Raw genomic sequence first — 27,675 nt, forward strand, 5'->3', positions numbered from 1 at the left:
CATAACAATTTGATTTTGTCTTTGGGTTAAGAGTATATTATAGCAGATGTAGCATTCTTTACAGTGATCATTATCAGATGTTATTGGTTTTATGAGACTAAAGCTATCTAAGGACATGCAATATTGGCAGCTCAATCATAGCTCACAGCATTGTGGAATTATAACATTTATGAAGCACCTAATATGTGGTTGACTCTCAGGACACTAGAAAGGTCCTTGCCCTCCAGAGTTCAGGACAAGTGGGCACAGAATTGTATGATATGCAGCATGCTTGTTTGGATGATACCTTGATAATTCCGTTGGTCCCAGTGTTGTTCTTGTTGCATTATGCTTAGGTTACCTTGTGGAAAAGGGAATAATTGTGAAATCATAATTTGATAAGATATTAAGGTCATTTTGGAATGCTCTGGCATTTATCCAGTGATCCAACACTGATTCAAAATGACTCTCAGTCATTATAATGCAGCCACTCAGGCTGAATTGACAGCAGTTTTCCATTCGGATTTGTGAAATGTCCCATTTGGTGAGTAAGTTGGCAAATATAAATTTTTCTCCTTTCTCCCTGAAGGATGAAGACTTAGTCTCTGCTTCTGAATTTCTGCCCCTGCCATGGGGTCTTGGAAATGCCTGAGTCTCTGTCCCTGTCATGTTGCCACCCTTCCATACCCACCATGTGTGTGCATAAGTGGTGTTCACAGATCTTTCTGAGAGCCAGGCCTTCTCCTCTGTACCCTTGGTTCCTAAATGGGTGGTGAAACCTGATCTGCTGTCCTTCATTTACTCAACAGTGATTTACTAAATATTCATGGCACAGAGAGAGACAAGACCGACGCAAGGGGAGTGGGCTTATCACTGATCACTCTGGGCTCTGGACAGGCTAAGGATTTGATGCCACTTCACACTGGTATTCATTAAATATTTGTTCACAGTGTTTTTAAGTGGAGTAGTGAAGCACTGTATGGAAAAAGAGTAGCAAAAGAGCCCTCTGGGTCCTCCTTTTGCCAGTTTCTGACCCAAAGGAAATAGACTCATGATATTTTCTTCCAACCACATTCAATACCATCCTTGAGAAAGGTTCAGTAGGTACTATTTTTGTTTAATCTAGTTAAGTTTCCAGAGATCTAAATGCCCCATTGATGAATCCATACATGGTAGCTGCTATAATATCTAGGACCTTAATCTAGCCCATGAAAGAGACATTGGGATACATCCCTGGGATACCGATAAATGAGATACTGCCCCAGCCCTCAAAGAATTGGAGGCAATAGCTTCACATATATTAATAAACACTGTAAAAGAAATATTAGCAAATGACTTCCTGGAACACAGATGAAGGAGCAACAAATTCAGCCTGTGCTGGTCTGGATGGCTCATAGAGGTGATTCCACTTGATCCAGAATGGGAGAGATGATGCAGTGGGATGTTCCTTTTTTAAATCCATCTGTTATTTATGATTTTGAGATTTTCAAACTGATGAAATGGGAGGCTTTAATTTTACGTAGTCTGAAGCCTTAAACTTATACAATTGCCTGAGGCAGGGTGAATGAGTATGACATTACAGTGATTTCTGCTGTAGCTCTCCTGCCAAAAAAGGTCCCAGTGACTATGCCTTTAACCCAGTTCAGGTCCTTTGACCAGAGATTCTTGACATCTTGCTAGATCTTTCCTAAGATTTAACTATCCCTACAAAACAAATACGCCCAAATGGAAAGCCATGCTCAAATTCCAAAATTGTATAGTAGTTCTTTGTGCACTACAAAAAAGTTTGTTTTGTCAAATCCACCATCTCTCCTAACCAGAAAGAAACAAGAACATCAAGAGTAAGATCCTTTGGGGCCTTTTGTTTTTCTATCAGAAAGCTGATTGTTGCTGTATTGTTCCTTAATCCTCAGTCACTTGGGAGCCGTGCCTTGTATGTCCTTCATTGGGAGCCTTCCTTTCAGGAAGAAGCTCTTATTTGAGAAAGAAGAGAATTCTCAGTGTTATACTTATCTCTAAATCTTCCAGAATACCCTTTTATTTTTAGGTTATCTTGGAACTGACTTTTTAAGTTAAAATACACACGTCTTGTGTCCTTCCTCTGGAGAGAGAATGTTTTTGAAGGGGTAGATCAGCTAGTTGTGTAACACTCATTAGCATAGCAAGCTGGCGGACGTGCTGACGCAGGCCGCCTGCCTCAGCAGCTGGGTCGGTCAGAATTGCTGTAACAATCTTTGTCCTCTTTTTATCCTGCCTAATATGGACTATTTATGCTATTCTAAGAAGCATTGTCATTTAGTATTTCACATTTCATTCTTCCAACTTGGTACTTTTGTGTTCTGCTAAGGAGGAAGAAAGGTGATAAGTTTAGTTATAGTTTCTAAAATTGGTTTGAATGATTTGGTTTTATCCTGAATAAAGAAACTCAGCTACATTTTGTTATTTACTTTACTTGACAGCAGTGGCTTCACCCTGAGATGACAAATTTTCATTACAAGAGAGCTGTCATTGAGCTCTACATTTATATCTTCTCAGCAAAATATTCCTCTGGTTTAGGTAAATGTTAAATAGGAGAGAGGAATGAAATGTATTAGTAAGTATGCTGAAACATGTTCAATTCAACTCAAAGAAATGCCAAATAAAGCAACAATAAGATAATTTTTCACATAGGAATTAGCAAAATTTTTTAATAATGATTTCTAAATCTGGTGAGGTGTTACTCATACATTGTTGACAGGAAAGAAAATTGGTATAACCTTTCTGAGAAATAATTTGATGCTGTATATCAGAGGCCTTAAAATGTTTATGCTCTTTTGACCTAATTCCTTCATTTTAGAATTATATGCAAAACAAAACAAAAAAAACATATGAAGAGTACAGAGATGTTTACAACATTATTAGTATTAAAAAAAAAAAAGGAAAATTGAAAATTTAGTAGGGGAATGATTTCGTAAACTAAGACATATCCATGCATGAACTATATGCTTCCATCAAAAATGATTCTTAAAGAAACTTCGTAGCAGTATCAAAAAAGCCTGTGATATATAAGTGGCAAAAAAAGATCTCAGTATTGTGCCATTGAATTTTATAATGGCATAATTGTATAAAACCAGTGGGTCAGCAAAAATTAAAAACTGGACAAAGAAAACTATCCCAAATGTTAAGTCTTTCACTGCGTTTCCCCTTTTAAAAAGCATAAATACTTTCAATTTGTTTTTCTGCCTTATATTTATAAAATCAGTGGTACTCATATATAATGCTGTCTTATTCTCCATTAAAAATTCATTGTGCACTTTGGGAGGCCGAGGCAGGTGGATCACGAGGTCAGGAGATGGAGACCATCCTGGTTAACATGGCGAAACCCTGTCTCTACTAAAAGTACAAAAAATTAGCCAGGCGTGGTGGTGGGTGCCTGTAGTCCCAGCTACTCAGGAGGCTGAGGCAGAAGAATGGCGTGAACCCGGGAGGCGGAGCTTGCAGTGAGCCGAGATCGCGCCACTGCACTCCATCCAGCCTGGGCGACAGAGCAAGACTCCGTCTCAAAAAAAAAAAAAAACAAATTCAACGTTTATGTTTTGTGCCTTGTAAGCTACTGTTGTGATGAAGTAAAATGTGTAGTTTGTGACAGTGATTTGTTTCTCTCCCTGGGTAATAGTTAACCTCTTTGAGAAGTCAGAAGGTGATCTCTTTAATGCTTTCTTTTTAAGTAAGTTATCTTTTGTATGTTTCATAAAATTATTATATATGTTGGAAATTTTAGAACCATATCAGTGGATGAATTATCTTGCAGTCCTGTGATGTGTAAAATATAACAATATGCTTGTGATTTCTCCTTAGGAACTTTTCAAATTGAGACTAATTGCAGAGGTTCCAGTTGACCAGCATTCATAGGGTAAGATTAACATCCTGAATTATAAACACATGGTAAAGATAATTACAATTAAGTTGGTATCTTGGGGCAAATAGATACTGAATACTTAGTATGTAAAAGAGATTACTATTCTTACAGATGTTTTGAGTAAAATCTTTCTGAGGTTTTTAAACCAGTTAATAAACAGAAAATTAGATCTGTAACCTTTTAGTAAAAATGTCATCTTCCTACCTTTTGTGGATTTTGTATGCAGGAAAATATATGTGTATATGATATTCGTCATTTTTAACAGTAAAATCTAAGGAATATAATAAATGCCCATGGCAGACTTAGAGTCCATGTCTGTATTTTTCTGATTTTTGTTTAAGGTAGAATTTTTAATACTGCCATAGATTTGGTTTGCTGTATTTCTATTAAGTAAAAGATGGCCATACTTTCTTTGAGTAGGCAAATCAGAAATAAGCCCTATACTCCGTTGCTTCCTGCAAACATCATTCCGTCTTTTGTAATTGCAGAAGATTAATCTTAAGTTAGATTGTAGCAGTGCTTTTAGCTTTGACACAATGAATGAAGAATTTGTACGCTGTATAATAGCACAACTCTCTAATGTTCTGAATACACCTTAAAAGTGTCACCCAGCTCTGAACATATAGTCTAGATGAATCAGTGGTGAAGATAAGCGATCTGTCACCTACAGCATTCTAAACACCCTTCTTTTTTACAGATGAAGGTGAAGATCCTTTGACTTCTTAGGTATATTCACATTTCCATTCTGACTCATTGAGTTAACTATAAATTCTTTTTAATTTTATAATTTCAACTTTTATTTTAGATTCGGGGATACATGATCAGGTTTGTTATCAGGGTATATTGTATGACACTGAGGTTGGGAGTAAGGATGATCCTGTCACCCAGGTAGTGAGCATAGTGTACAATAGGAAAACTTTCAGCCCTTGCCTCTCTCCCTTCCTTTCTCCTTTTGGAGTCCCCAGTGTCTGTTGTTCCCATCTTTATGTCTATGTGTACCCAATGCTTAGCTCCCACTTATAAGTGAAAAAATGTATTTAGTTTTCTGTTTCTGCTTTAGCTCACAGAGGATAATGGCCTCCACCTTCATCCATGTTGCTGCAAAGGACTTGATTTCCTTCTTTTTTATGGCTGTGTAGTCTTCCATGGTGTATATGTACCATATTTTTCATTTTTTTCTTTATCTTTTTTTTTAATTTTTATTTTAAGTTCAGGGGTACACGTGCAAGTTTGCTACATAGGTATACTTGTGTCATGGGGGTTTGTGGTGGATATTATTTTATCATCCAGGGATTAAGCTGAGTACCCATTATTTTCCCTGGTCCTCTTTCTTCTCCCACCCTCCACCCTTTGATAGGCCCCAGTATGTGGTGTTCCCCTCTATGTGTCCATGTGTTCTCATCATTTAGCTCCTACTTGTAAGTAAGAACACGTGGCTTGCAGAACATTTGGTTTTCTGTTCCTGCATCAGTTTGCTAAGGATAATGGCCTCCAGCTCCATCCATGTCCCTTCAAAGGACATAGTATCATTTTTTTTATGGCTGCATAGTATTCCGTGGTGTATATGTACCACATTTCCTTTATCCAGTCTATCATTGATGGGCATTTAGGTTGATTCCATGTCTTTGCTATTGTGAATAGTGCTGCAATGAATATACACATGCATGTGTCTTTATAATAGAAAGATTTATATGCTTTGGGTATGTGCCCAGTAATGGGATGGCTGAGTTGAATGGTGTTTCTGTCTTTAGGTCTTTGAGGAGTTGCCACATTGTCTTCCACAATGGTTGAACTGATTTACACTCCTACCAACAGTGTGTACGCATTCCTTTTTCTCCACAACCTCATCAGCATCTGTTTTTTGACCTTTTAATAATATCCTTTCTGGCTGGTGTGAGATGGTATCTCATTGTGGTTTTGATTTGCATTTCTCTAATGATCAGTGATGCTTCTTGGCCGTGTGTATGTCTTCTTTTGAGTAATGTCTGTTCATGTGTTTGCCCACTTTTTTATGGGGTTGTTTTTTCTTGTAAATTTGTTTAAGTTCCTTAAGATGCTGGATATTAGACCTTTGTCGGATGCATAGTTTGCAAAAATTTTTTCCCATTCTGTAGGTTGTTTGTTTACTCTGTTGATAGCAGAAGCTCTTTAATTTAATTAGGTCCATTTGTCAGTTTTTGCTTTTGTTCCAATTGCTTTTGGCATCTTCATTATTAAATCTTTGCCCATGCTTATTGTCCTGAACGGTATTGCCTAGGTTGTCTTCCAGGGTTTTTATAATTTGGGATTTTATGTTTAAGTCTTTAATCCATCTTGAGTTAGTTTTTCTATATGGTGTAAGGAAGGGGTCCAGTTTTAATCTTCTGTATATGACTAGCCAGTTATCCCAGCACCATTTATCAAATAGGGAATCCTTTCCCCATTGCTCTTTTTTGTGTTGTTGAAGACCAGATAGTGGTAGGTATGCGGTCTTATTTCTGGGTTCTCTATTCTGTGCCATTGGTCTATCTGTCTGCTTTGTGCCAGTACCATGCTATTTTGGGTTATTGTAGCCCTGTAGTATAGTTTGAAGTCTGGCAATGTGATGCCTCCAACTTTGTTTCTTTTGCTTAGCATTGCCTTGGCTATGCAGAGTTTTGTTTGTTTTGTTTTGTTTTGTTCCACGTGAAGTTTAAAATGGTTTTTTCTAGTTCTGTGAAGAATTTCAATGGTAGTTTAATAGGAATAGCATTGAATCTATACATTGCTTTGAACAGTACAGACATTTTAATGATGCAGATTCTTCTTATCCATGAGCATGGAATGTTTTTCCATTTATTTTGTGTCATCTTCAACTTCTTTGAGCAGTGGTTTGTAGTTCTCCCCAGTTAGCTGTATTCCCAGGTATTTTATTCTTTTTGTGCCAGTTGTAAATGGGAGTTTGTCCCTGAGCTGGCTCTCGACATGACTGTTGTTGGTGTATAGGAATGCTAGTGATTTTCACACATTGATTTTGTATCTGGAGACTTTGCTGAAGTTATCAGCTTAAGAAGCTTTTGGGCTGAGACTATGGGGTTTTCTAGACATAAGACCATGTTGTCACAGACAGGGATACTTTGCTTTCCTCTTTTCCTATTTGGATGCACTTTATTTCTTTCTCTTGCCTCATTGCCCTGGCAAGGACTTCAATACTGTGTTGAATAGGAATGGTGAGAGAGAGTATTATTATTGTGTGCTGGTTTTCTTTCTTTCTTTTTTTTTTTTTTTTCTTTTTTGCTAAGGAGTGTTTTACTTCCAAGTATGTGATCAATTTTAAAGTATGTACCATGTAGCAGTGGCAATGAGAAAAATGTATATTGTGTTTTTGGTTGGATAGTTCTGTAGATATCTATCAGGTCCATTTGATTCAGTGTTGAGTTTAGGTCCTGAATATCTTTGTTAATTTTCTGTCTCAGTGACCTAATATTGTCAGTGGGGTGTTAAAGTCTCCTACTATTTTTGATTGGGAGTCTTAAGTCTCTTTAAGGTCTCTAAGAACTTGCTTTGTGAATCGGGTGCTCCTATGCTTATGAAGCTTCGTTTGGCCAGATATGAAATTCTGGGTTAAAATTTCTGTTAAGAATGTTGAATATTGACTTCTAATCTCTTCTGGCTGGTAGGGTTTCAGCTGAAAAGTTTGCTATTAGTCTGAAGGACTTTTCATTGTAGGTGACCTGACCTTTCTCTCTAGCTGCCTTTAACATTTTGTCTTTCACTTCAACCTTGGAGAATCTGTTGATTGTGTGTCTTGGGGATCATCTTCTTGTGAAGTATCTTACTGGGGTTCTCTGCACTTCCTGAATTGAATGTTGGCCTCTCTAGCTAGATTGGGGAAGTTTTCATGGATGATATCCTGAAATATGTTTTCCAGGTTGGTTCCATTCTCCCCATCTCTTTCAGGTAAACCAATCAGCCATAGATTCAGTCTTTTTATATAATCCCATATTTCTTGGAGGCTTTGTTCATTCAGAAAGGCCATCCTCCAACTTTGAGATTATTTTGTCCACTTGGTCTCTGCTGTCTGCCTGTCATTTGAAAGGTGAGAGTGTGATTCAGAAGGGATTACATAGGCAGTGGGTTTTGTTCTACATAGTATGACTTGCTTACTGTGGTGTGGGGTGTGGTCAGGAAAATAGTCTTATAAACAGCAAAAGGTGATGGAGAAGGATTTGAGGTTGCTTTCTCTATAAGAATTATCCAGCAACTCGTGGCTTATGCTTATGTTCATATTACAAGAATATGGCTGCAACTTCTTTTATTTTAAGTAGATTTTAGAAAATATAGTAGCTTACTAAAAACTTCAAAGAATTGGGAGATCTTTTCCTAAAGAGAAAAATATTATCTACATTAAATATATGATGTATTCTGTAACTGCCAGAAATAAGTAAAAGTGAAGCAATATTCCTTAAAGTTTGGAACAACTCAAATGTCGGCCGGGCACGGTGACTCACGCCTATAATCCCAGCACTTTGGGAGGCCGAGGTGGGTGGATCATGAGGTCAGGAGATAGAGACCATCCTGGCTAACACAGTGAAACCCCATCTCTACTAAAAATACAAAAAATTAGCCGGGCGTGGTGGCGGGCGCCTGTAGTCCCAGCTATGTGGGAGGCTGAGGCAGGAGAATGGCGTGAACCCGGGAGGGGGAGGTTGCAGTGAGCCGAGATCACACCCTGCACTCCAGCCTGGGTGGCAGAGCGAGACTCCATCAAAAAAAAAAAAAAAAAAAAAAAAAAAGAACAACTCGGATGTCATTAGGATTTCTATAATTTCTATATTTTTCCCATAGTTTTAATTCACTCAGTAACTTTTTAATTTAATTTATTACTTACTATTTATAGTTATTTATTTTATTTCATTTATTCAGTAACTTTCTCCGAGGGCTTCTGATGACTAGGGTAATTTTCCTAATGTTTAGAGTATTCATCAGATTGTTTCCCAGACCCATTATCTTACTACAGCTTTGGGTCAGAAGCTCTGGAAAGGCAGTTGTGTGTCTCTCTTCTCCTTTGGTTCTCTGTATTATTTTATGATGATGTCAGCTTCTTTCCTTGAATTCTGATTTTTGTGTTCCAGAAATACTGTGCTTCTCCTTTACCACACTGACCCTGCTTCTCTATCCTTTTTCACTCTTCCTTATCTAATAAGCCTTCCTGATCTATTTTATAGAGGGAACAGCAATTCTGTCCTTCACTCACTAAATTCTTTCTCTCAAATAATTCATTTCTGTGGCACTGACCACCACTTAAATTTGGTCATGACTTCCTACAGTGGGCTAAACATGGCTGCTAAGGCTTAGCAACTTATCCATCAAGAGGTGGAGTTGATTTCCCCACCCTTGGAATCTGGCTGGCTGTGGTAGGTTTTTTGATCAATAGAATGTGGCAGAAATGGTGTGGAGTAATTTCCAAGGCTGGGCCTTAAGAGACTTGTAGTGTCTGCTTTTGTGTGCTTGAAACATTCCTTCTTAGCTCTTAGTCTCTTGCTGTGAGGAAGCCTAATTAGCCATATAGAGGACTGGCAAGGCCCCTGGTCGACAGCCTAAGCTGGGCTCCCAGCCAGCAATCAGTAGAAGCACCAGTGTTGTGACTGAGGCACTTTGGGCCTTCTAAGTATTCTAGCGCTCCAGCCAACACCATATGAACTGCCACATCATTCCATAGAATCATGAGAAATTATTAATTGTTAGTTTAGCCACAAAGTTTTGACTTGTTACACAGAATAAAGAATCAAAACAAAAGTTGGTACCTAGAAGTGAGATGCTGCCATAACAAAAAATCTGTCATTTTGTCTTTGAGACCAGGTGTCAGTGAAGGCCTGAAGGGCAGTTAGAATACTGTTGCTGTTGGAGGATGTCAAATGGTACCCTTGCTTTATATTGAGAAAAAAGTCAGCAAGACCATCACCTGCAGTAACATGGAACATAGATAATGAACCTAATGAACTTGTGGATCTAGCTTAGGAGATTTTCCAGCAAAATATCAGAAGCTCCGAGTGACCCCTTTAACTCCTTTTTAAACTCCTTTTTCTTTTTGTTTGATACTATGATCAAAGTATTTCAAGAAAGAGACCAATTAAAGAAGAAACTATTTTGATTTTAAGCAGACTTTAGAGGAAGTATTTCCAATCTTGAATTTTCTCAGATTGTAAATCCAACTGTTTCTCATCCCCAGCTCTTCTACCCAGCAAAAGATACTCAAAGAAAGAAATGGTCTCAGGTCCAAAGATCAGAAGATCAGATCCAGAACATTACTGCCAGTAAAACATGGTCTCAAGGTGAAAATAAAAGTAAAGGCATAGCTGTAAGACCCTTTATTAAAACTTTAAAAACATTGAAGGCAGTGCCTCATAGAACTTCTCAGCTAAATGGTAGGGCTTCTAATAATTTCAAGGGTCTTGTCCCACAGCTTTCTGGAACTGAGTTAGATAACAAGATCCTGGACTTCAAGCCTGAATTTGATGCCATAGTGGGATGAAGTTTTGGGGGGAATCTTGAGAAAGTGTTAGTGTGCTTCGCATGTAAGAGGAATGTAAATCATTGCATGGCCAGAGAGTAGACTGTGGTAGATTAAGCATGGCTGGAGACTCTTTGCCACTCCTCCCATTAAAAGGTGGAGTCCACTTCCCTTCCCCTTGAATCTGGACTGGACTTATGACTCCTTTGGCCAGTAGATTTTGGTGGATGTGTCAGTGTGTAGCTTCAAGCCTATGCCTTACAAGAGCTATAGCTTTTACTTTTGTGCTTGGAATGTATTGTCTTAGAACCCACCCAGCATGCTATGTGAGGACACTCAAAGAGCCACATGGAGTCTCACATGAAGGAGTTACCAGCCAGCAGTTAGCACCAACGACCAGCCTAAGGAATGAGGACATTTTGTACCTTCCAACCATCTGGAAAGTGTGCCAGCCAACACTATGAAGTGAAAGAACCTCCCACAGAATCTCAAGAAATAAAACTTTTTCTTAAGCCATTAAGGCTTGGAATATGCAGAACAGTTAGCAAAAACCCTCCCATCTCTATTGCTGCTGAGTTCTTGCCACTCCCTGGGAAAGGCTCTGTCACCCTGAATACACCCTAAAAGTTTGAATGGTTGGGGGATCTTTTTCATTTTGTACATTTAATTGTTATATAAATATTTATTGTGCCCCATGTGCTAGAAACTGTGTAAGATACTATAATATCATAGGATCAAAATCTGAATCCACTTGACTCCTGCCTCTGCGTGGACCTCTTTATCTGATGTTGCTATAGGTGGTACTGAATTTTAATTTCCCTTGACTATTTTATTCTTGGCTTTCTTTTTGAACATATTATAAACTTTACCCTTATTATTTCTCACCCACATAATTGAAATAGGCTTTCAGCCGCTCCCTTTGTTTCTAATCCCTCCTCCCACAAACCATCCTGCATATCTCCATAGCTCAGTGATTCACTGTTCTACCGCTTCACATTTCTGAGACTCTGAAGGGTTCATGTGGAGATGGTATCTGTTACTTTGTAGTCTGTAGAGTGGAGAGAGCATCCTAGATGTCTAGTGCAACTTCCATGAAGACTTAAAAGATAGGCGCTTTTCTCAGATAACTTTATTGTCTATCTTGTAAGCTTTCTCCTCCTGGGGAGATTTGGAGGAAAAAAAAATCTGGCCTCTCCTAGACCAATTGACTTGCTCTGTGGGAGTAAGGCCTGGGTTTAGGTTTCTTTTAAAAGTGCCCCAAGAGGTTCTAAGGTGAAGCTGAGATTGAGAATCACTGTCTTAGATTTGTGATTCTTGAAAAGTGGTCCTTGGACCAGCAGCATCAACATGAACTAGGAATTTGTTAGCAATGCAGTTCTCGAGACCTACTTCCTACCTTATGAATTGGCCACTCGGAGGGATGGACTCATCATGTGATGTTTTAATAAGCTCTTGTGATTTTTATGTCCATTAATGTTAGAGAACCACTATTAGAAAAATCTAGGTCTCAAAACTACAACTGAGTTTGGGAAGTGTGTTTGTTATTTGAAAATCACTGTACTAACAAGATCTGAAAGAACTGGAAAGGGACATAAGGAAACTGGTATATCAAATGTTACTGCTGGTGATCATTTAGGTACTTGAAAATGTTTAATGCGTGTCATTAAATCTCTCAAGAGTGGTTAAATGAGTTACTTAGCATAAAGAAAGGGGGCAAATTAATCAGAGATACTGATGCATTGTTTCCTAGAGAAAGAACTCAACAAAAGGTGAATTTAAATTTCAGTTAGATATATGTTAGTCCCAAAAAACATCTTAATGGGAAGTAGCACTAAACATTTTGAAGGGCTCTAAGGTGATTTTTAAATCAGTGTTCAATGAGAGTAATGTAGAGAACCACTTTTTGGAATTGTTCGGCTATAATCCCTGCCTGGGGTCAGAGACAGATCTTTGAAGTAGCCTCCAGTTCTCAGTATATAATGACACTAAATACCATCTGATCATCATTTGTTTATTTTTTCACTTGTTATTTTAGAAATGCTTTCAAAGTAAAATAAGGACTACTGGGAAGTACTGATGCCTAACTTGAATGTTGATTTTACAGTCTTAGAGACTTTGGAGTAAGATTGTCAGTGAATTCATGTGTTTTGAAAAAGCTTTTATGACTTCTTAATGAGGTTTAAAAGCTGAAAGAATGGGATTAGAACTGCAAAATCCATTACTCTTAACATTTCTTTGGAATGATTTAGTGTGTTTGTATATTAGAAATAGAGATCTTATTTGGATTGAGTCACCATTGTTTACTAAAATATGGTCTGGAAACAATTTCCTGGACAGACAGTATTAAATGGCATAATGACAAAGGATAGCTATGCTTAAACTCTCTAGTCAAGCACTTCATAGGAAAATTAGCATCATTTTATATATAGGAATGCAGAGATATTTTATATATACTTAAATCCAGATGCTGTATATTTAAATATTAAGTTTTAGTTCAGTAGAAAATATTTAGTAGGAAAATGTTTAGCTGAAAAAGTAGATTGTATGTAATGGAAGACATTACAGAAAACTAGATTTACATCCTTATTCAAAAGATTATAATAGAACCCAGTTATAATGCAGATATTGGGTGAGTTGGGAAAGAGCGATAATTAGCTTTTTCTTCAGCTTTTGAGAGACCTAAGACTGTTAATTGGATTGACTGAGACCATGTCGTCTGGTGTGCATGAGGTTGGGATTTGAGTCTGAGGACCTAGGTTCCAGTTGCAACTTTATTTCTTGCAGGTTTTGTCACCTTGGGCAAGGTAAATTCTTTGAGCCTGCATTAATTTCTATGCATATAAACATAAAGAGTAATACTATTTATTTCAGTGGCTTGTTTTAAGTATAAAACAAATTAATGTAAATGAGGCATGCTTTGAAGGTAGAAAAACAGATGTTAAATTATTAATAAAGTAGAAAGTGTGTTTCTGATATTTAAGGAGAACTGTATTGTATAAAAAGAATCATGGCTGAGTAGCATTTTTGAATTATGCAATAAATTCTTTTCTGGCATGTTACAAATGCAGCTGCTGTGAAAGAATATGTAAAATGTTTCACACATCAGATGTCTTTATCATGCTCAGTGCACATAAATGCAGTCATGTGATATATGTTGTAAGACTTTTATAAAGGCTTGTGAATTGTGAATGAGAAATTCTTACTCCAGTGGTGCCATGTAATTATGAATTAGTATACAGCTAGGTTCTTATACATACTAAGTGTGCTTTCTAACCTTCAAAACAATTTGATGCTGGATGGTGACTAATTGTAAAATAGGCTTTGCACATGACTTGGTAAACCCAAAGTAAGTTTCGGACATGCCCAGCTTTTTGATATTTGAAATGACAAGCTTACAAGATTATTGCTAAAAATATCTTAAATACAATTTGGGGTCAGTACTCTTAGGAGTATTTGAAGTACTTTTTAAAACGGATTGTATAATATAAAACCTCCCTAGAAACTTTTTTTTGAGGTTTCATAGGTACTAAAAAATATAATTTTTACATTCAATTAAAAACAAATTCTAGCATTTTACAATTTTCTCACAGTTCAAATTATCAATATATATGTAATTTAACTATCACAAATTATTGAACTATAAATGTTACAAATGGGTTTTATTAACCTCTAAATTAAACAAATATAAAGCCTAAGTATGTTTAATAATAACATAATTTCCAGTAATTTCAGCCATATTTCTGAGCTGTATCTGGAAAGGTGTATTAACTTGTCACTTTTTCTAATGAGATTGGTAGGCTAAATTTTAGGAGCACTGAGACTTATTTGGATAGATGTTTGGTTTTAAATATGGGTACAGAAATCACTTGGTGTGACAAGCCATCTGAAAAATGCAAATAAGAACAACTGTGTATGAGGAATGAGTGAGATAAATTAACATATGTCGACTACTTAGAAAAACTAAGTGTTCATCTAAGTGTTGTAGATACAGAATTTTAAAATATGTTGTGTTTAAATTTCTGAAGGAACTTTCCTGTAATTGAAAAGAAGTTCAGGGAGTGAGTATGGTTTAATGAATATGAGTGGGGCCCTGTAGATACAACTTTGCCAGAATGTGCCCCAGTGTGAAAAGTAAACTGGCCTGTGAAAATCTAAGCCAGGCACAGTGGCTCACACCTGTAATCCCAGCATTTGAGAGGCCAAGGTGGAAGGATTGCTTGAGGCCAGGAGCATGAAAATCTATTTGCCATATCATGTCTTATGACAGAGAGGGTTTCTGGAGACAGTATCTTCAGTTTGTTTGTTTGAATGACTATAGCTATTTTAAGATATTTATGTTTTCTCATAGAATGAAGACAAACACAGAGATGGTGTGTCTAAGAAACTTCAAAAGGTGTAGACCTCCTGACTGAAGCATATTGATTTATTTAATTTTTTTCATTATAGTAAGTATAAATATTTAAAACACATTATTTTGGTCAATGTTGACTTGTATTTTTATTGACTAAATATTCACTCTCTGTCAAATACCCTTATCATTGTTAGAGCTACTGTTGTTTTCATTCTTCTACAATTTCAGTTGCATATCTTAAATTAATTTAATTCTCGGGACCTTTGAGAGGACAAATGAGACATGAATTCAGAGCTGAAAGAATCCTTTGAAATTATCTGCTTCACTCTTTTTATCCATTACAAGAAATTCCTTTGCAACTTCCCTGATGGATGGTCATTTTATTGATCAAGATTCTGCTCAGGACATAGAGCTGAACTGTTTCACAGAGCAGCCAGTTCGATGACTTTCCACCACAGACTGAATCAAAATGTAATTTTCTAAAGCTTCCACCTACCTGGTTCTACCTTGGGAGCAAATCCACTATTCTTTCACCTGTGAGGTTGTTGTGCAAAAATGTAAAGATAAATTCTCAGGCTCACCTAGTCATCTGTTATCTCAGCTGAATTTCATCAATTGCCTGTGTTCCTCTGTAGGAAATGGTTTGGAAACAACAGCTCCTGGTTGGTTTTTGGCCCATTTTATCTTTAACCTGTAACTGAGCATTGGGTTTCAGTATTGTGATCTCACCAGGCAGGTACAGGAGGACTGCAGCTCCTTTATCTGGGTTCACCTATTAATATGGCCAGAAGTTATAATCAATATTTCAACATAACAACTATCACATGACTAGCTGAAAGTATGCATACATGTCAACTAAAATCCTAAAGTATTTTTCACATGTTCTTTCTTTCATCCAGCAGTGTTTTCTACCATCCCTCACACCCCTGGCCACATCATATTTATAGTATTTTGAGGTCTAAGCCCAGGACTTTCTCTTTGCCTCATATATTCCTCTCATTTTAGTTTCTGTCTTACCTTGACACACAATTATGTAAGGCAGAGAGGTGAGGCAGAATGAGAAGAGTTGAGAGTTAGAAATAGACCCACTTAGCTGGAGTGAAGGAGAGAAGCCCTGAAGAGTTATATAATCCACCTGTAGGTCCTAAGAGGAAGGTGAATCCATATAATATAATGTGATGCCCAGAGAGGACACAAGCAGAAAGTAGTGCTCCAGTCCAGCAATTAAACTCAGAAATTGTAGAATGCCCTAACAGGTACAAGAGCATGAAGCTGTAGGGTTCAGGGTCAGATGGTCAGGAATATGCTGAGGATGAGACTTATTAACAGGGAGCAGGGACTCTGTAATGGGACTCTAAGGTTCAAGGCAAGATACCAGACCCCAGAAAGAGGGCAAATGAGAGTAAAAAAAGTCTTCCTGGCTGGGCACAGTGTCTCAGGCCTATAATCTCAGCTCTTTGGGAGGCCAAGGCGGGCAGATCACAAGGTCAGGAGTTCGAGACCAGCCTGGCCAACATGGTGAAAGCCCATCTCTACTAAAAAGACACAAAAATTAGCCGGACATGGTGGCATGCACCTGTAGTCCCAGCTGCTCAGGAGGCTGAGGCAGGAGAATTGCTTGGACCTGGGAGGCGAAGGTTTCAGTGAGCTGAGATTGCGCCACTAGACTCCGTGTCAAAAAAAAAAAAAAAAAAAGTATTCCTTGGGGATGCTACTAATACTAGGGTGTCTAGAGAGAAACGCAGGCCCAGAGTAGATGGTAAGACTCCAGACTCAAGAAAATCCAGGAGAAGCCCTTGGAAATAGGTTAGAGCTGGACTACCAGCAAGGGAGGACCATGCCACCGTTACTATTTTTCTTCTTTTTCTTAGCAGATATTTTCTAAGACCCACATATTTCCTTTTACCTTACTCTGTGCTATCTTATAGATGATCTGGATTTTACTGATTAGCAATTTTTGAAACAATTGATGTATGTAAGACTCAACATGGAAATTCTCAGGCATGTTGTCTTAATACTTTTCAGTATGAAAATACAAGATAATCTTGTTTTCCTGAAGTCAAAAATAATTTAATAATGGAATATACCTTATTCGTTTATCTTTTTAGCACTTTGCCATCACAACATTAAACATGAGAGGGAGTCCCTGTGATCGAGTATTCTAGCAGAGCTTTTCTTCCTTATTCTTTTTTAAGCCATAACTTTTAAATACTTCCCAAGTTTTAAATACTCAAAGTTTTTTAATACTCACGTACTTAAATTACAAAGCGAAAGCTTGTGTGGAAAGGAGATAATACATTCAGTGACAGGTTGTTTTGGGCATAGAATTGTAGACCCCTCTAAGCCTAAGGGGTAATTTTACAAAGCAGAGCTTGCTTAAAAGAGGCTCCTTGTGGTGACTAAAACAACTTTCGGGCTATAAGTGATGCTTCAGACATGGGAGAAGGTGTGGAAAGGAGCTTAATCAGACATTTTGGAAGGTACAGTGTGACCATTGGAAATTAGGTGGCTGGCTGTGGTGGCTCATAGTTGTAATTCCAGCACTTTCAGAGGCCAAGCAGGGAGGATCACTTGAGGCCAAGAGTCTAAGGCCTGTGAGACCCTGTCAAATAAAGAAAGAAAGAAAAAGAGAGAGAAAGAGCGGGGGGTGAGGAAGGAAGGAAGGGAGGAAGGAGCATAGGAACAAGTTTTTCAAATGTCAGTTGAAGACAGACTGACTCCTGGTTTTTAGTAGCCTAGCCTGGAGTTGAGATCCAAGACGTAATGAGATAATTACAAGAGCTCCCCCTAAATTTCTTTCTAGTCACTATCACTAAACGGTCCCCCATCTGAGAGACTATGGCTCAAAGTTGGATGGCCTATGGTTTCAAATGAAACCAGAAGACTTATGTGCCCCTTGATCAGCTCTCCCTTTTAGGTTTGACCCCAGAGCTAAATCCTGCTTGGGAAGGAGGGCATGTGTGTATGAGCATTAGAGTGAAATGCTTATTTGAGTACTTGCTTCAGTAGTGTTTATTTTCCTCTTCCAGTTTCTGTCCTCCTACAAGGGAAAGTCATGATTACACTAACTGAGCTAAAATGCTTAGCAGATGCCCAGTCATCTTATCACATCTTAAAACCATGGTGGGACGTCTTCTGGTATTACATCACACTGATCATGCTGCTGGTGGCCGTGCTGGCCGGAGCTCTCCAGCTGACGCAGAGCAGGGTTCTGTGCTGTCTTCCATGCAAAGTGGAATTTGACAATCACTGTGCCGTGCCTTGGGACATCCTGAAAGCCAGCATGAACACATCCTCTAATCCTGGGACACCGCTTCCACTCCCCCTCCGAATCCAGAATGACCTCCACCGACAGCAGTACTCCTATATCGATGCCGTCTGTTACGAGAAACAGCTCCATTGGTTTGCAAAGTTTTTCCCCTACCTGGTGCTCTTGCACACGCTCATCTTTGCAGCCTGTAGCAACTTTTGGCTTCACTACCCCAGTACCAGTTCCAGGCTCGAGCATTTTGTGGCCATCCTTCACAAATGCTTCGATTCTCCATGGACCACCCGCGCCCTGTCAGAAACAGTGGCCGAGCAGTCAGTGAGGCCTCTGAAACTCTCCAAGTCCAAGATTTTGCTTTCGTCCTCAGGGTGTTCAGCTGACATAGATTCTAGCAAACAGTCATTGCCCTACCCGCAGCCAGGTTTGGAGTCAGCTGGCATAGAAAGCCCAACTTCCAGTGTCCTGGACAAGAAGGAGGGTGAACAGGCCAAAGCCATCTTTGAAAAAGTGAGAAGATTCCGCATGCACGTGGAGCAGAAGGACATCATTTATAGAGTATATCTGAAACAGATAATAGTCAAAGTCGTTTTGTTTGTGCTCATCATAACTTATGTTCCATATTTTTTAACCTACATCACTCTTGAAATCGACTGTTCAGTTGATGTGCAGGCTTTTACAGGATACAAGCGCTACCAGTGTGTCTATTCCTTGGCAGAAATCTTTAAGGTCTTGGCTTCATTTTATGTCATTTTGGTTATACTTTACGGTCTGACCTCTTCCTACAGCCTGTGGTGGATGCTGAGGAGTTCCCTGAAGCAATATTCCTTTGAGGCGTTAAGAGAAAAAAGCAACTACAGTGACATTCCTGATGTCAAGAATGACTTTGCCTTCATCCTTCATCTGGCTGATCAGTATGATCCTCTTTATTCCAAACGCTTCTCCATATTCCTGTCAGAGGTCAGTGAGAACAAACTGAAACAGATCAACCTCAATAATGAATGGACAGTTGAGAAACTGAAAAGTAAGCTTGTGAAAAATGCCCAGGACAAGATAGAGCTGCATCTTTTTATGCTCAATGGTCTTCCAGACAATGTCTTTGAGTTAACTGAAATGGAAGTGCTAAGCCTGGAGCTTATCCCAGAGGTGAAGCTGCCCTCTGCAGTCTCACAGCTGGTCAACCTCAAGGAGCTTCGTGTGTACCATTCATCTCTGGTCGTAGACCATCCTGCACTGGCCTTTCTAGAGGAGAATTTAAAGATCCTCCGCCTGAAATTTACTGAAATGGGAAAAATCCCACGCTGGGTATTTCACCTGAAGAATCTCAAGGAACTTTATCTTTCAGGCTGTGTTCTCCCTGAACAGTTGAGTACTATGCAGTTGGAGGGCTTTCAGGACTTAAAAAATCTGAGGACCCTCTACTTGAAGAGCAGCCTCTCCCGGATCCCACAGGTTGTTACAGACCTCCTGCCTTCACTGCAGAAACTGTCCCTTGATAATGAGGGAAGCAAACTGGTTGTGTTGAACAACTTGAAAAAGATGGTCAATCTGAAAAGCCTAGAACTGATCAGCTGTGACCTGGAACGCATTCCACACTCCATTTTCAGCCTGAATAATTTGCATGAGTTAGACCTAAGGGAAAACAACCTTAAAACTGTGGAAGAGATCATTAGCTTTCAGCATCTTCAGAATCTTTCCTGCTTAAAGTTATGGCACAATAACATTGCTTATATTCCTGCACAGATTGGGGCATTATCTAACCTCGAGCAGCTCTCTTTGGACCATAATAATATTGAGAATCTGCCCTTGCAGCTTTTCCTATGCACCAAACTACATTATTTGGATCTAAGCTATAACCACTTGACCTTCATTCCAGAAGAAATCCAGTATCTGAGCAATTTGCAGTACTTTGCTGTGACCAACAACAATGTAAGTAAATCCATTCCTTCTTTTGTTCAGTATCTGCCGCACTTGTAGTGTGTTACATAGGGCAAGCAAACACACTTCAAATCATGCTATGTGTTCTCAAGCCAAGCCCAATCTGATCTTGTATAAATTACCAAAACACTGAGCATCCATTTTTAATCTAACTTACAAGTCGTCATGGAGATTTTATGAAAAAACATATAAGCATTTGGCACAATTCCTGGCACGTAATAGTTGCTCAGCAAATGTTTTTCTCTTTGTGTTTTTTTTTCCCCCAATTTTCTACATAAACATCACAAAGTATTTTAAACTATTTAATTCGTTATGGTAGAGCTTACTTTTTGTTTTATGAAGGTTTTAGGTATTTAGGGAGTTTGGTAAAACTTTTCCGCTTTCCAAATCTGTCATAATAAAATAACTTCTTATTTTAAAATGCTGGGATTATGAATTATTCATAAATCCTTTTTGTGACGTTGTGAAAAAGATTTGAAATCTGCATGCATGTCTAGAAAGATGATTCAAAATGAAAGGCCTGCCTCCATAATGCAACACTATGGCTTCTTAGAAGCTTTTTCCAGGATCCATACTTTAGAATGAACCATAATTTGCAATAGTAAAGCCAAGTTAAGGAAAACTTAACTTTACCAAAACATGAAAAAGCAAAATAAATGAGTAGTTTCCTAGGTTAAGATATGGAGGAGGAGGAAAAAGGAAAAATTCATGGTAGTCTAAAGGTAAGAGAGTGAGGCTAATGTCCATTTTGGAAGAAAGAGGGAAAACCTGGTCAGAAATCAAATCTACCAAGGGATGAAACTGACATTCCTCTACTTGAAAATGGGTACAGCTGTTCCACCACACTTCAAAATATATTATTCAAAAATTAGCTGGGCATGGTGGCGGGTGCCTGAAGTCCCAGCTACTCAGGAGCCTGAGGCAGGAGAATCGCTTGAACCCGGGAGGCAGAGGTTGCAGTGAGCTGAGATTCCGCCACTGCACTCAAGCCTAGTGACAGAGCGAGACTCTGTCTCAAAAAAAAAGAAAGAAAAGAAAAAGAAAATCTATTATCTTTTAGACTTTTTGTAGTTCATATGTCATGGTAAATATAGTTATGAGCATCGTGTTGGCTAATAAACGTATTAATTATACATTATTTTTGAAAACCATGGGTGTTAGAGAAATACCAGAAAATTGGGGGGTGAGAGCAAAATTCATGCTGATTTTTAGAACTCTCTGACTTTATTCATATATAAAAGGAGCGAGTCCATTGTTAGACAAATGAGACATCTTCAGATCTTAAAAGTTTGTGAGATTTTAAAACTACATTAGGATTGACCTAGATTAACAGTGTGCAACAGAAAGGGCTTGCTGAAACACAGATTCCTGAGCCCCGCTCCCAGGATTTCCAATTCAGTAGGCCGGATGTAAGACCCAAGAGTCTGCATTTCTAAAACGTCCCCAGGTGGAGCTGATGATGCTGGCCTAGTGACTGCACTCTGAAAATCACAGGTCTAGAAGTATATCTGTGCCATTTAATTAGGCACATGATTAATATTAACATTTTGCTCACATTTTTTTATTGTTAAATTTTAATAAAAATATAAATAATATTTTTAAAGGCATTGGTTCCACTAAGCAGTTACAGACAGTTAAATCACTTTCAAAAATGGATTTTTGAAAGTTGCAGCTTATTCAGGTGTTAGCTGGCCATGCATTATTTAAATGTATGAGCAGGTGAATGTTTTCACCGAGTTAATGTAATAAAGAAACCTTAAGACCCTTAGTACTTTTGACACAAGTTTATGGAATGGAATCCTGGACAATATCTGAAGAATAAGTGTGAATATCAGACACATGCTTTCTTGAATAAGAAAGGATACTTTGTACCACAAGAAAAGTCTTATGCTGAAAATACTTTATAACCAAAATAGAATGGTATCTTTTTGAGTGGGTTGTCCCAGAAATCTGAGAAAAAAGTAGTTGCTGAGCATCTTTGGAGCCAAAATGATGAACATGACATCTTTGGTGAACTTAGAGTCAAAGAAACACTGTGCAGAGACTATGTAACAACAATATAAATAAACTAAAACTCATCAGAGGACAGCCACCAGGAAGATGAAAACTCTGATGGAATACTTTAGCCTCATGATGGGAAGTACAGGTGGGAAGGGAGAATCGTCCACAATATTGGTCTTCAGATATTTGAAAAATTTACATGGAGAGTAAAACTTGCTGGGAATAACTACAGTGTTAGAACTTAGGGCAAATGGAGAGAACTAGGGCCAGCAGGGAAAGATTTCTCATCTTTCCCATAAGCATCCAAAGATCGAATGAGCATTTGACGAGGGAAAAGTCATTTTCTTATTAATAAAACTCTCCAGACAGGGACTGCCAGATACTCAGCAGGAGGGTTGTTAAAGGGCATCAGGAATTCATGTTTCATGTGGGGATTTAACGAATTTCAAGATTATTTCCAACCTTGAGAGTCTCATGATTCTGAGTTAGACCAAAATATTGAACCATGAGGTCAGGAGTTCGAGACCAGCCTGGCCAATATGGTGAAACCCCATCTCTATTAAAAATAAAAAAATTAGCCGGGCATGGTGGCACGTGCCTGTAGTTCCAGCTGCTCAGGAGGCTGAGGCAGAAGAATCGCTTGAACCCGGGAGGCAGAAGTTGCAGTGAGCCAAGATTACGCCACTGCACTCCAGCCTGGGCGACAGAGCAAGACTCCATCTCAAAAAAGGAAAAAAAGAAAATATCACACTGGCTGCATACATAGTTAGATATGCATATACTCAGAAATTCAAGCCAATTAATCCATGTGGAATGGCAGTTGATAAAGATTCCTATAGCATGCATTTTAAACGTCTGATCTCAAGACTTGAGCAGTGTATCAGGTTTATAGATGGAGGCAACAAATACTACCTCGTAAGCAGAAAAGACGTTAGTTGAAAGGATATTAGGTATCTCATATTACCACTGAAAAGACTGCAAAAGTAAGCTTGGAAAACAGGCACAAAGTAAGACAGCAGTGAGGACTGTAGCCAGAATCATAGCGGAAAAGCACAATGGTGAGGATACACTTCCGAGGACCTTACCAGCTCAGAGCACTGGTTCTGTTCCTGAAAACTTGATGTTGCTGCTCTTGTGACCCTGGGCCTCCGACAGAATAGATTCTTCGTGGCTTCGACTTCTTTGTGATGTTAGCCCCAATTCAAAGTCCGAGTCTGAGCAGCTGATTGGCACAGCTAATGAATGCCCACATTGTGGCTGTAAGAGAGCTGAGAACACAAGAATCTGCTGGTGGTAGTTTCTCTAGTAGGAAGTGAGCTCTACTACCCACCAAGACTCATAAGGTAGGGAATTACCTCGACATGGGAAGGTATTCGGCAGTCCCTGGGTGGCAGATATTCACTGAGCGGGAGAGCCTTTAACATATGAATATGCGTTGTGCTTCTCCAACGAGAGATGGTATGCAATATTTGCCAAATGTGTTTGAGCAAGACACTTTTTTTATAGAGTGACTCTTGTGTTCTGTGAAGCATACCCTAGAACACTGGATTAGGGAAGTGTTAAAAAATAGAGGTCATCCACAGAGGACTGAAATAAGCGTGCCCAGATGTACAAAGAGATGAGACCATTTAGTAAGGTGGGTCAGAATGGAGAGTGCCTGGAAATCTGCTGGTCAAATTCATGTTTGATTCATTGGATAGTGAGTAGGGTAAGACTTGAGCTTGAAAGTGCTAGTTAGCCTGAACTGGTACCTTCAAAGGAGGCTCTGATTGTAGCATATGAAAGGCTTGTGAGAGGACAGCCAAGAAACAAAACCCCATGGAAAGGCTGAATCAGTTATGATTTAGAAGTAGGAATACAGATTTAAAACAAGAGACAAAGACTCTCATACCTGAAAGGAACACTGAGTCCGCAGACTGCAGCCTGGGGGTCAGGTCTACCCACTGCCTGTTTTTATACAGCCCAGGCTAGCATTGGTTTTTACATTTTTAGATGGTTGGGGGAAGAAAATCAAAAGAGTATTTTGTGACCCATGAAAATTATATGAAATTCAAATTTCAATTTTCACAAATAGATTCCATTCTTCTTATTAGGGGGCCTGTATTACAACAAAATGATATTCAATTGTTATATTTTGAATTTCATCACTTAAAAATGTATGGAATTTTTTTTCTATTATATAAGGACCTACATAATATTTTCAGTTTTGCCTCTTGGCCCAGAAAGCCTAAAATACTTATTCTTCTGGTCCTTTGGAGAAAAACTTTGCCAGCCCCTACTCTAGTCCACTTCCCTTATTTTACTGATGCTCAGAGCAGTTCACCTGAGGTCTGAAGTTTCCTGGCAAGGGGGCTAGGATGGAACCCAAACATTCTGATTTCTACTCTACTGTTCTTCTACTATGTCTCGTTGGATCAATCCAAGTGATTTTACATGGGGAACAGTATGTGCGGGTGGGCGTGGAAGGTGGGAGAAATGGAGGCCAAGATCCATCCCTATCGCAGTGCCAAAGAGTAATTGGATTATGGTGGCATTGATTGTAATGGAGAGAAGCACAAGGCTTTGAACTAGGTTTGCTGAAATCTTAGACCAGTCCAGTTTACAGCTAGGTCTTCTTACTTCCACATTTGTGCTTTTTTTTTTTTTTTTTTTCCTTACATTAGTTTGAAGACTTCTAGCCAGAAGATGAATAATGTAGAAATTCCTTCTGAAGATCATCTGTGTGACACTGAGTTTTGTTGTTTTTGGCATCACTACTTAGAAATATTCAGCTGTGTTTCTTGAAATGATTGGACTTTAGGGTTTGGTAGGCATTTCCCAAGATAGCATGTGTCATTGGCCAGGAAAAAAAAAAAGGAAATCTGGTATTGAGAAGGATTCTAAAGTAAGATCCCAGCCTCTGGGAAAAAGCGGGGGTATTTAATTTACAATGTTATCCATAGATGTAAAAGAAAAGCATCCTGTTCTCGGGGACTTCAGTTCATTTTGCTGAAGACATTTGGTTGTCAGAGAATTCTAGGATGTAGAGAGATTACATAGCCATTAGTTTTTGTTGTTGTCATCTATTTTGTAGTTTATTATATAGTTTATGTAGGTGTGTATTATATATTATAGTTTATTCCATAAAACCATTTTGTTGTTGAAGTATGTCATCCCCATAATAGCCTGTAAGCTTTCTCATTGGTTTTTTAGAAGAAATCAGTGATCCACTAAGGTAATATTTTGCTCTCTGGCTCATGTGTCATACAGTCTAAGAAAGGGCATGCTAAATAAATTAGTTTTAAGTAATTGTTTTCCAACATTTTTTATAAAATTTGTTTTTATAACATTTGTTGACCCAGGCAAAATTGGAGTTCTTGTAAGCTTCAAGGCAAACTATTTTTAAAACTATAAGTAGATTTTTCAGGATACAATTGCTGAGTTGAAGGAAAGTCTTGAGTCTTTAACGAAACTCTCCAGGCTCGTTTAGAAAAATTGAATGAGAGTAGGTGAGGTAAGATCCTGTGCCTTAGTTGGGCAGAGAGCTGGAGAGAAAGCCCTGGAGATGGACCCTTGCACATAGGAGGAGTTTCGCCAGCGCAGCTCTTGACTCACATTCACAGCAGCAATGCTAAGGGACTGGCCCTGAGGCTCACTCCCACTGCCTTGGGAAATCCCTTTCCTCTGCTGGAGCCTGAGAAGTCCACTGAAATCACAGATGTAGAGATTTGAAAGGAGACTGGTGGGAATGTGGTAGTGCTGATAACCAGACAAGAGTGAGGGCAATGGCTTCAGGGTAATCACCCAGTAGGAAATCAGTCCAGTTAAAGGAGGTTCTTGCTGGGAATCTGAAGCTGACTGAAGAAGGGAAATATGGAATTCCCTAATGCAGTTCAGGTTAGGGTACTTTTCTTCATACCACTCATTACAGACAATTGTGTAATTGTTTAATGTTTCTGTCTTCCGTGAGAGTAGTGCTTCTCAACTGGGAATGATTTTGCCTCCCAAGAGACATTTGTCTGGAAACATTTTTAGTTGTCACAACCGGGAAGGGGAGTGGCACTGGCAACTGGTGGGTAGAGGCTGAGGATGCTGCTAAACATCCTACACTGCACAGGACAGCCCCACAGCAAGAATTTTTCCACCCAGAATGTCAGCAATGCTGAGATGTCAATGGTGACCTGCATTATTAGGCTAGTTTTCAAAGGCAGTCTTTCTAACTCAGTACTTTATCCCAGCAGCTAGCTGGGAACCTGGCACATCAGAAGGCACTCAGCACGTGCTCACTGAATATAAATGAGCCAAGCCTAATTTCTTTTTTAGCCAGTTTGCCTGAGTCATTTCATAGGCACCAACAAGCACTCTTAATAATGCACACTGTAAAGGACTGATTTTTTTCTCCACTTGGACATCACTGATCCTACTTCTGAGCTGCAGGTGCCTCTGTGCAGAAGGGGTTGCCTTAGAAAGAGGTTGCATTTCTTCTCATCTCTCTGCCTCATCTCTCAATATAGGTCTGCATATGTCGGGTTTGCATTGCTCTTGGAAAGGAAATGAAAGTAAAGGGTAGATATTTTTCCCTTTGTTTATAGCTAATATTTTAGTATACAGTGACAATCTATATGGAATATTGTTCTTAGCAGTGACAGTAATTAGATTTATTTTTAAGGATATACAGCACTGAATGTGTGTTAGAGGGAGGGGTGATGTAGGAGAATGGAGTTTACAACATCATTAACATTTTTTATGGAATTTGGTCATTTTTTAGCTTATATAAAAGCTATTTATCCTTTTGAGGAGAGACAGTTCTGGATGGCCCTAGAAACTTGTCTCCCATCAGGTCTGCATTAGCCCATCAGAGGATATAGGCCAAGTCCCTGAGTGCCCTTTTTATCCCTGTTTCTAACAAAGCCAGTTTTTTAACCAAGGAACCTACATTATTTCATAGTTTTGTAGGTGGCCCCTGTCCCCAGCCAATATGTAAAGTATTATGGGGGTGGGGGGCGGTGGTATGTGCAATCTATCTATGCTGAGGCCAGACTTACCCCTCAGTGAAGTGATGGGTTGTAGGGATTGTGTATGTGCTCAACTTCTTCTCTGGAGGTCTTTCCTCAATAAACCCTATTTCTTGTATGTACTGTGGCTCCCTTAGAAATCGACATACAACCTATCTACCATATAGGGGAGCAGTCAACGTGAGCAGCTTTAGGAGTTAACCTAATTTGCATAATATGTATTCTATTTAAAATTATCTCTGTATTATAAATTATTTAATTGAAACCATGCCAGAGGGAAGGAACAAGAGTAAATATTCAGGTGTATGTGTATGTAGAGGGGAATGAAATGTACATGTATATATAATCATGTTTTTTTGCTTCTGCTTCTGTAGGCTTTTTTTAAAAAGAGAATAAAGTTCTCTGTCTGCTGTCAGGATCTTAGGATGTTTTTAAGGGTATTATTCATTACATTACACAGTAAATGTTTTATGAAGACTCTTGAGGGTGATTTATTTCTGATCCAGGACTCAAGAGTAATTCTTCTTCTTCTTACTGGTTTGTTTTTTATCTTAACGACAATGTGTGTATAACTACATTTTCTTTAAGAATTGCTTGTTAGAGTGTTTAAAACCAAACTCGTTGCGCACCCATATACAGCAAGGATGTAGGTGTCCAAGGTAGCCACAGTCCTCACTCCTCGCTGTACTCCTGTCTTTATTTTCCCTCTGTCTTTTCATCTGCTTCAAATTTATCATCATTGTAGTCTACATCACTTATAAACCTCCAGAAATGTGT

The 27,675-nt window shown here is 38.7% G+C and overlaps 1 protein-coding gene across 5 annotated transcripts in view; it reads left to right on the forward strand.

The window, feature by feature from the left end:
* Positions 1 to 27,675, forward strand: part of LRRC8B (leucine rich repeat containing 8 VRAC subunit B) — a 68,437-nt gene that overhangs the window by 38,752 nt on the left and 2,010 nt on the right. For all 5 annotated transcript variants that reach the window (XM_017944439.3, XM_031650601.1, XM_017944434.3 and 2 more), the window contains 3 exons: positions 3,817 to 3,871; positions 14,698 to 14,794; positions 17,730 to 19,894. In XM_017944439.3, the coding sequence (XP_017799928.1) occupies positions 17,756 to 19,894 (2,139 nt within the window). In that variant the 5' untranslated portion in view covers positions 3,817 to 3,871; positions 14,698 to 14,794; positions 17,730 to 17,755. The remainder of the gene's footprint in view (positions 1 to 3,816; positions 3,872 to 14,697; positions 14,795 to 17,729; positions 19,895 to 27,675) is intronic.

Source organism: Papio anubis, chromosome 1 (genome assembly GCF_008728515.1).
Source record: "Papio anubis isolate 15944 chromosome 1, Panubis1.0, whole genome shotgun sequence".
Classification (NCBI taxonomy): domain Eukaryota; kingdom Metazoa; phylum Chordata; class Mammalia; order Primates; family Cercopithecidae; genus Papio; species Papio anubis.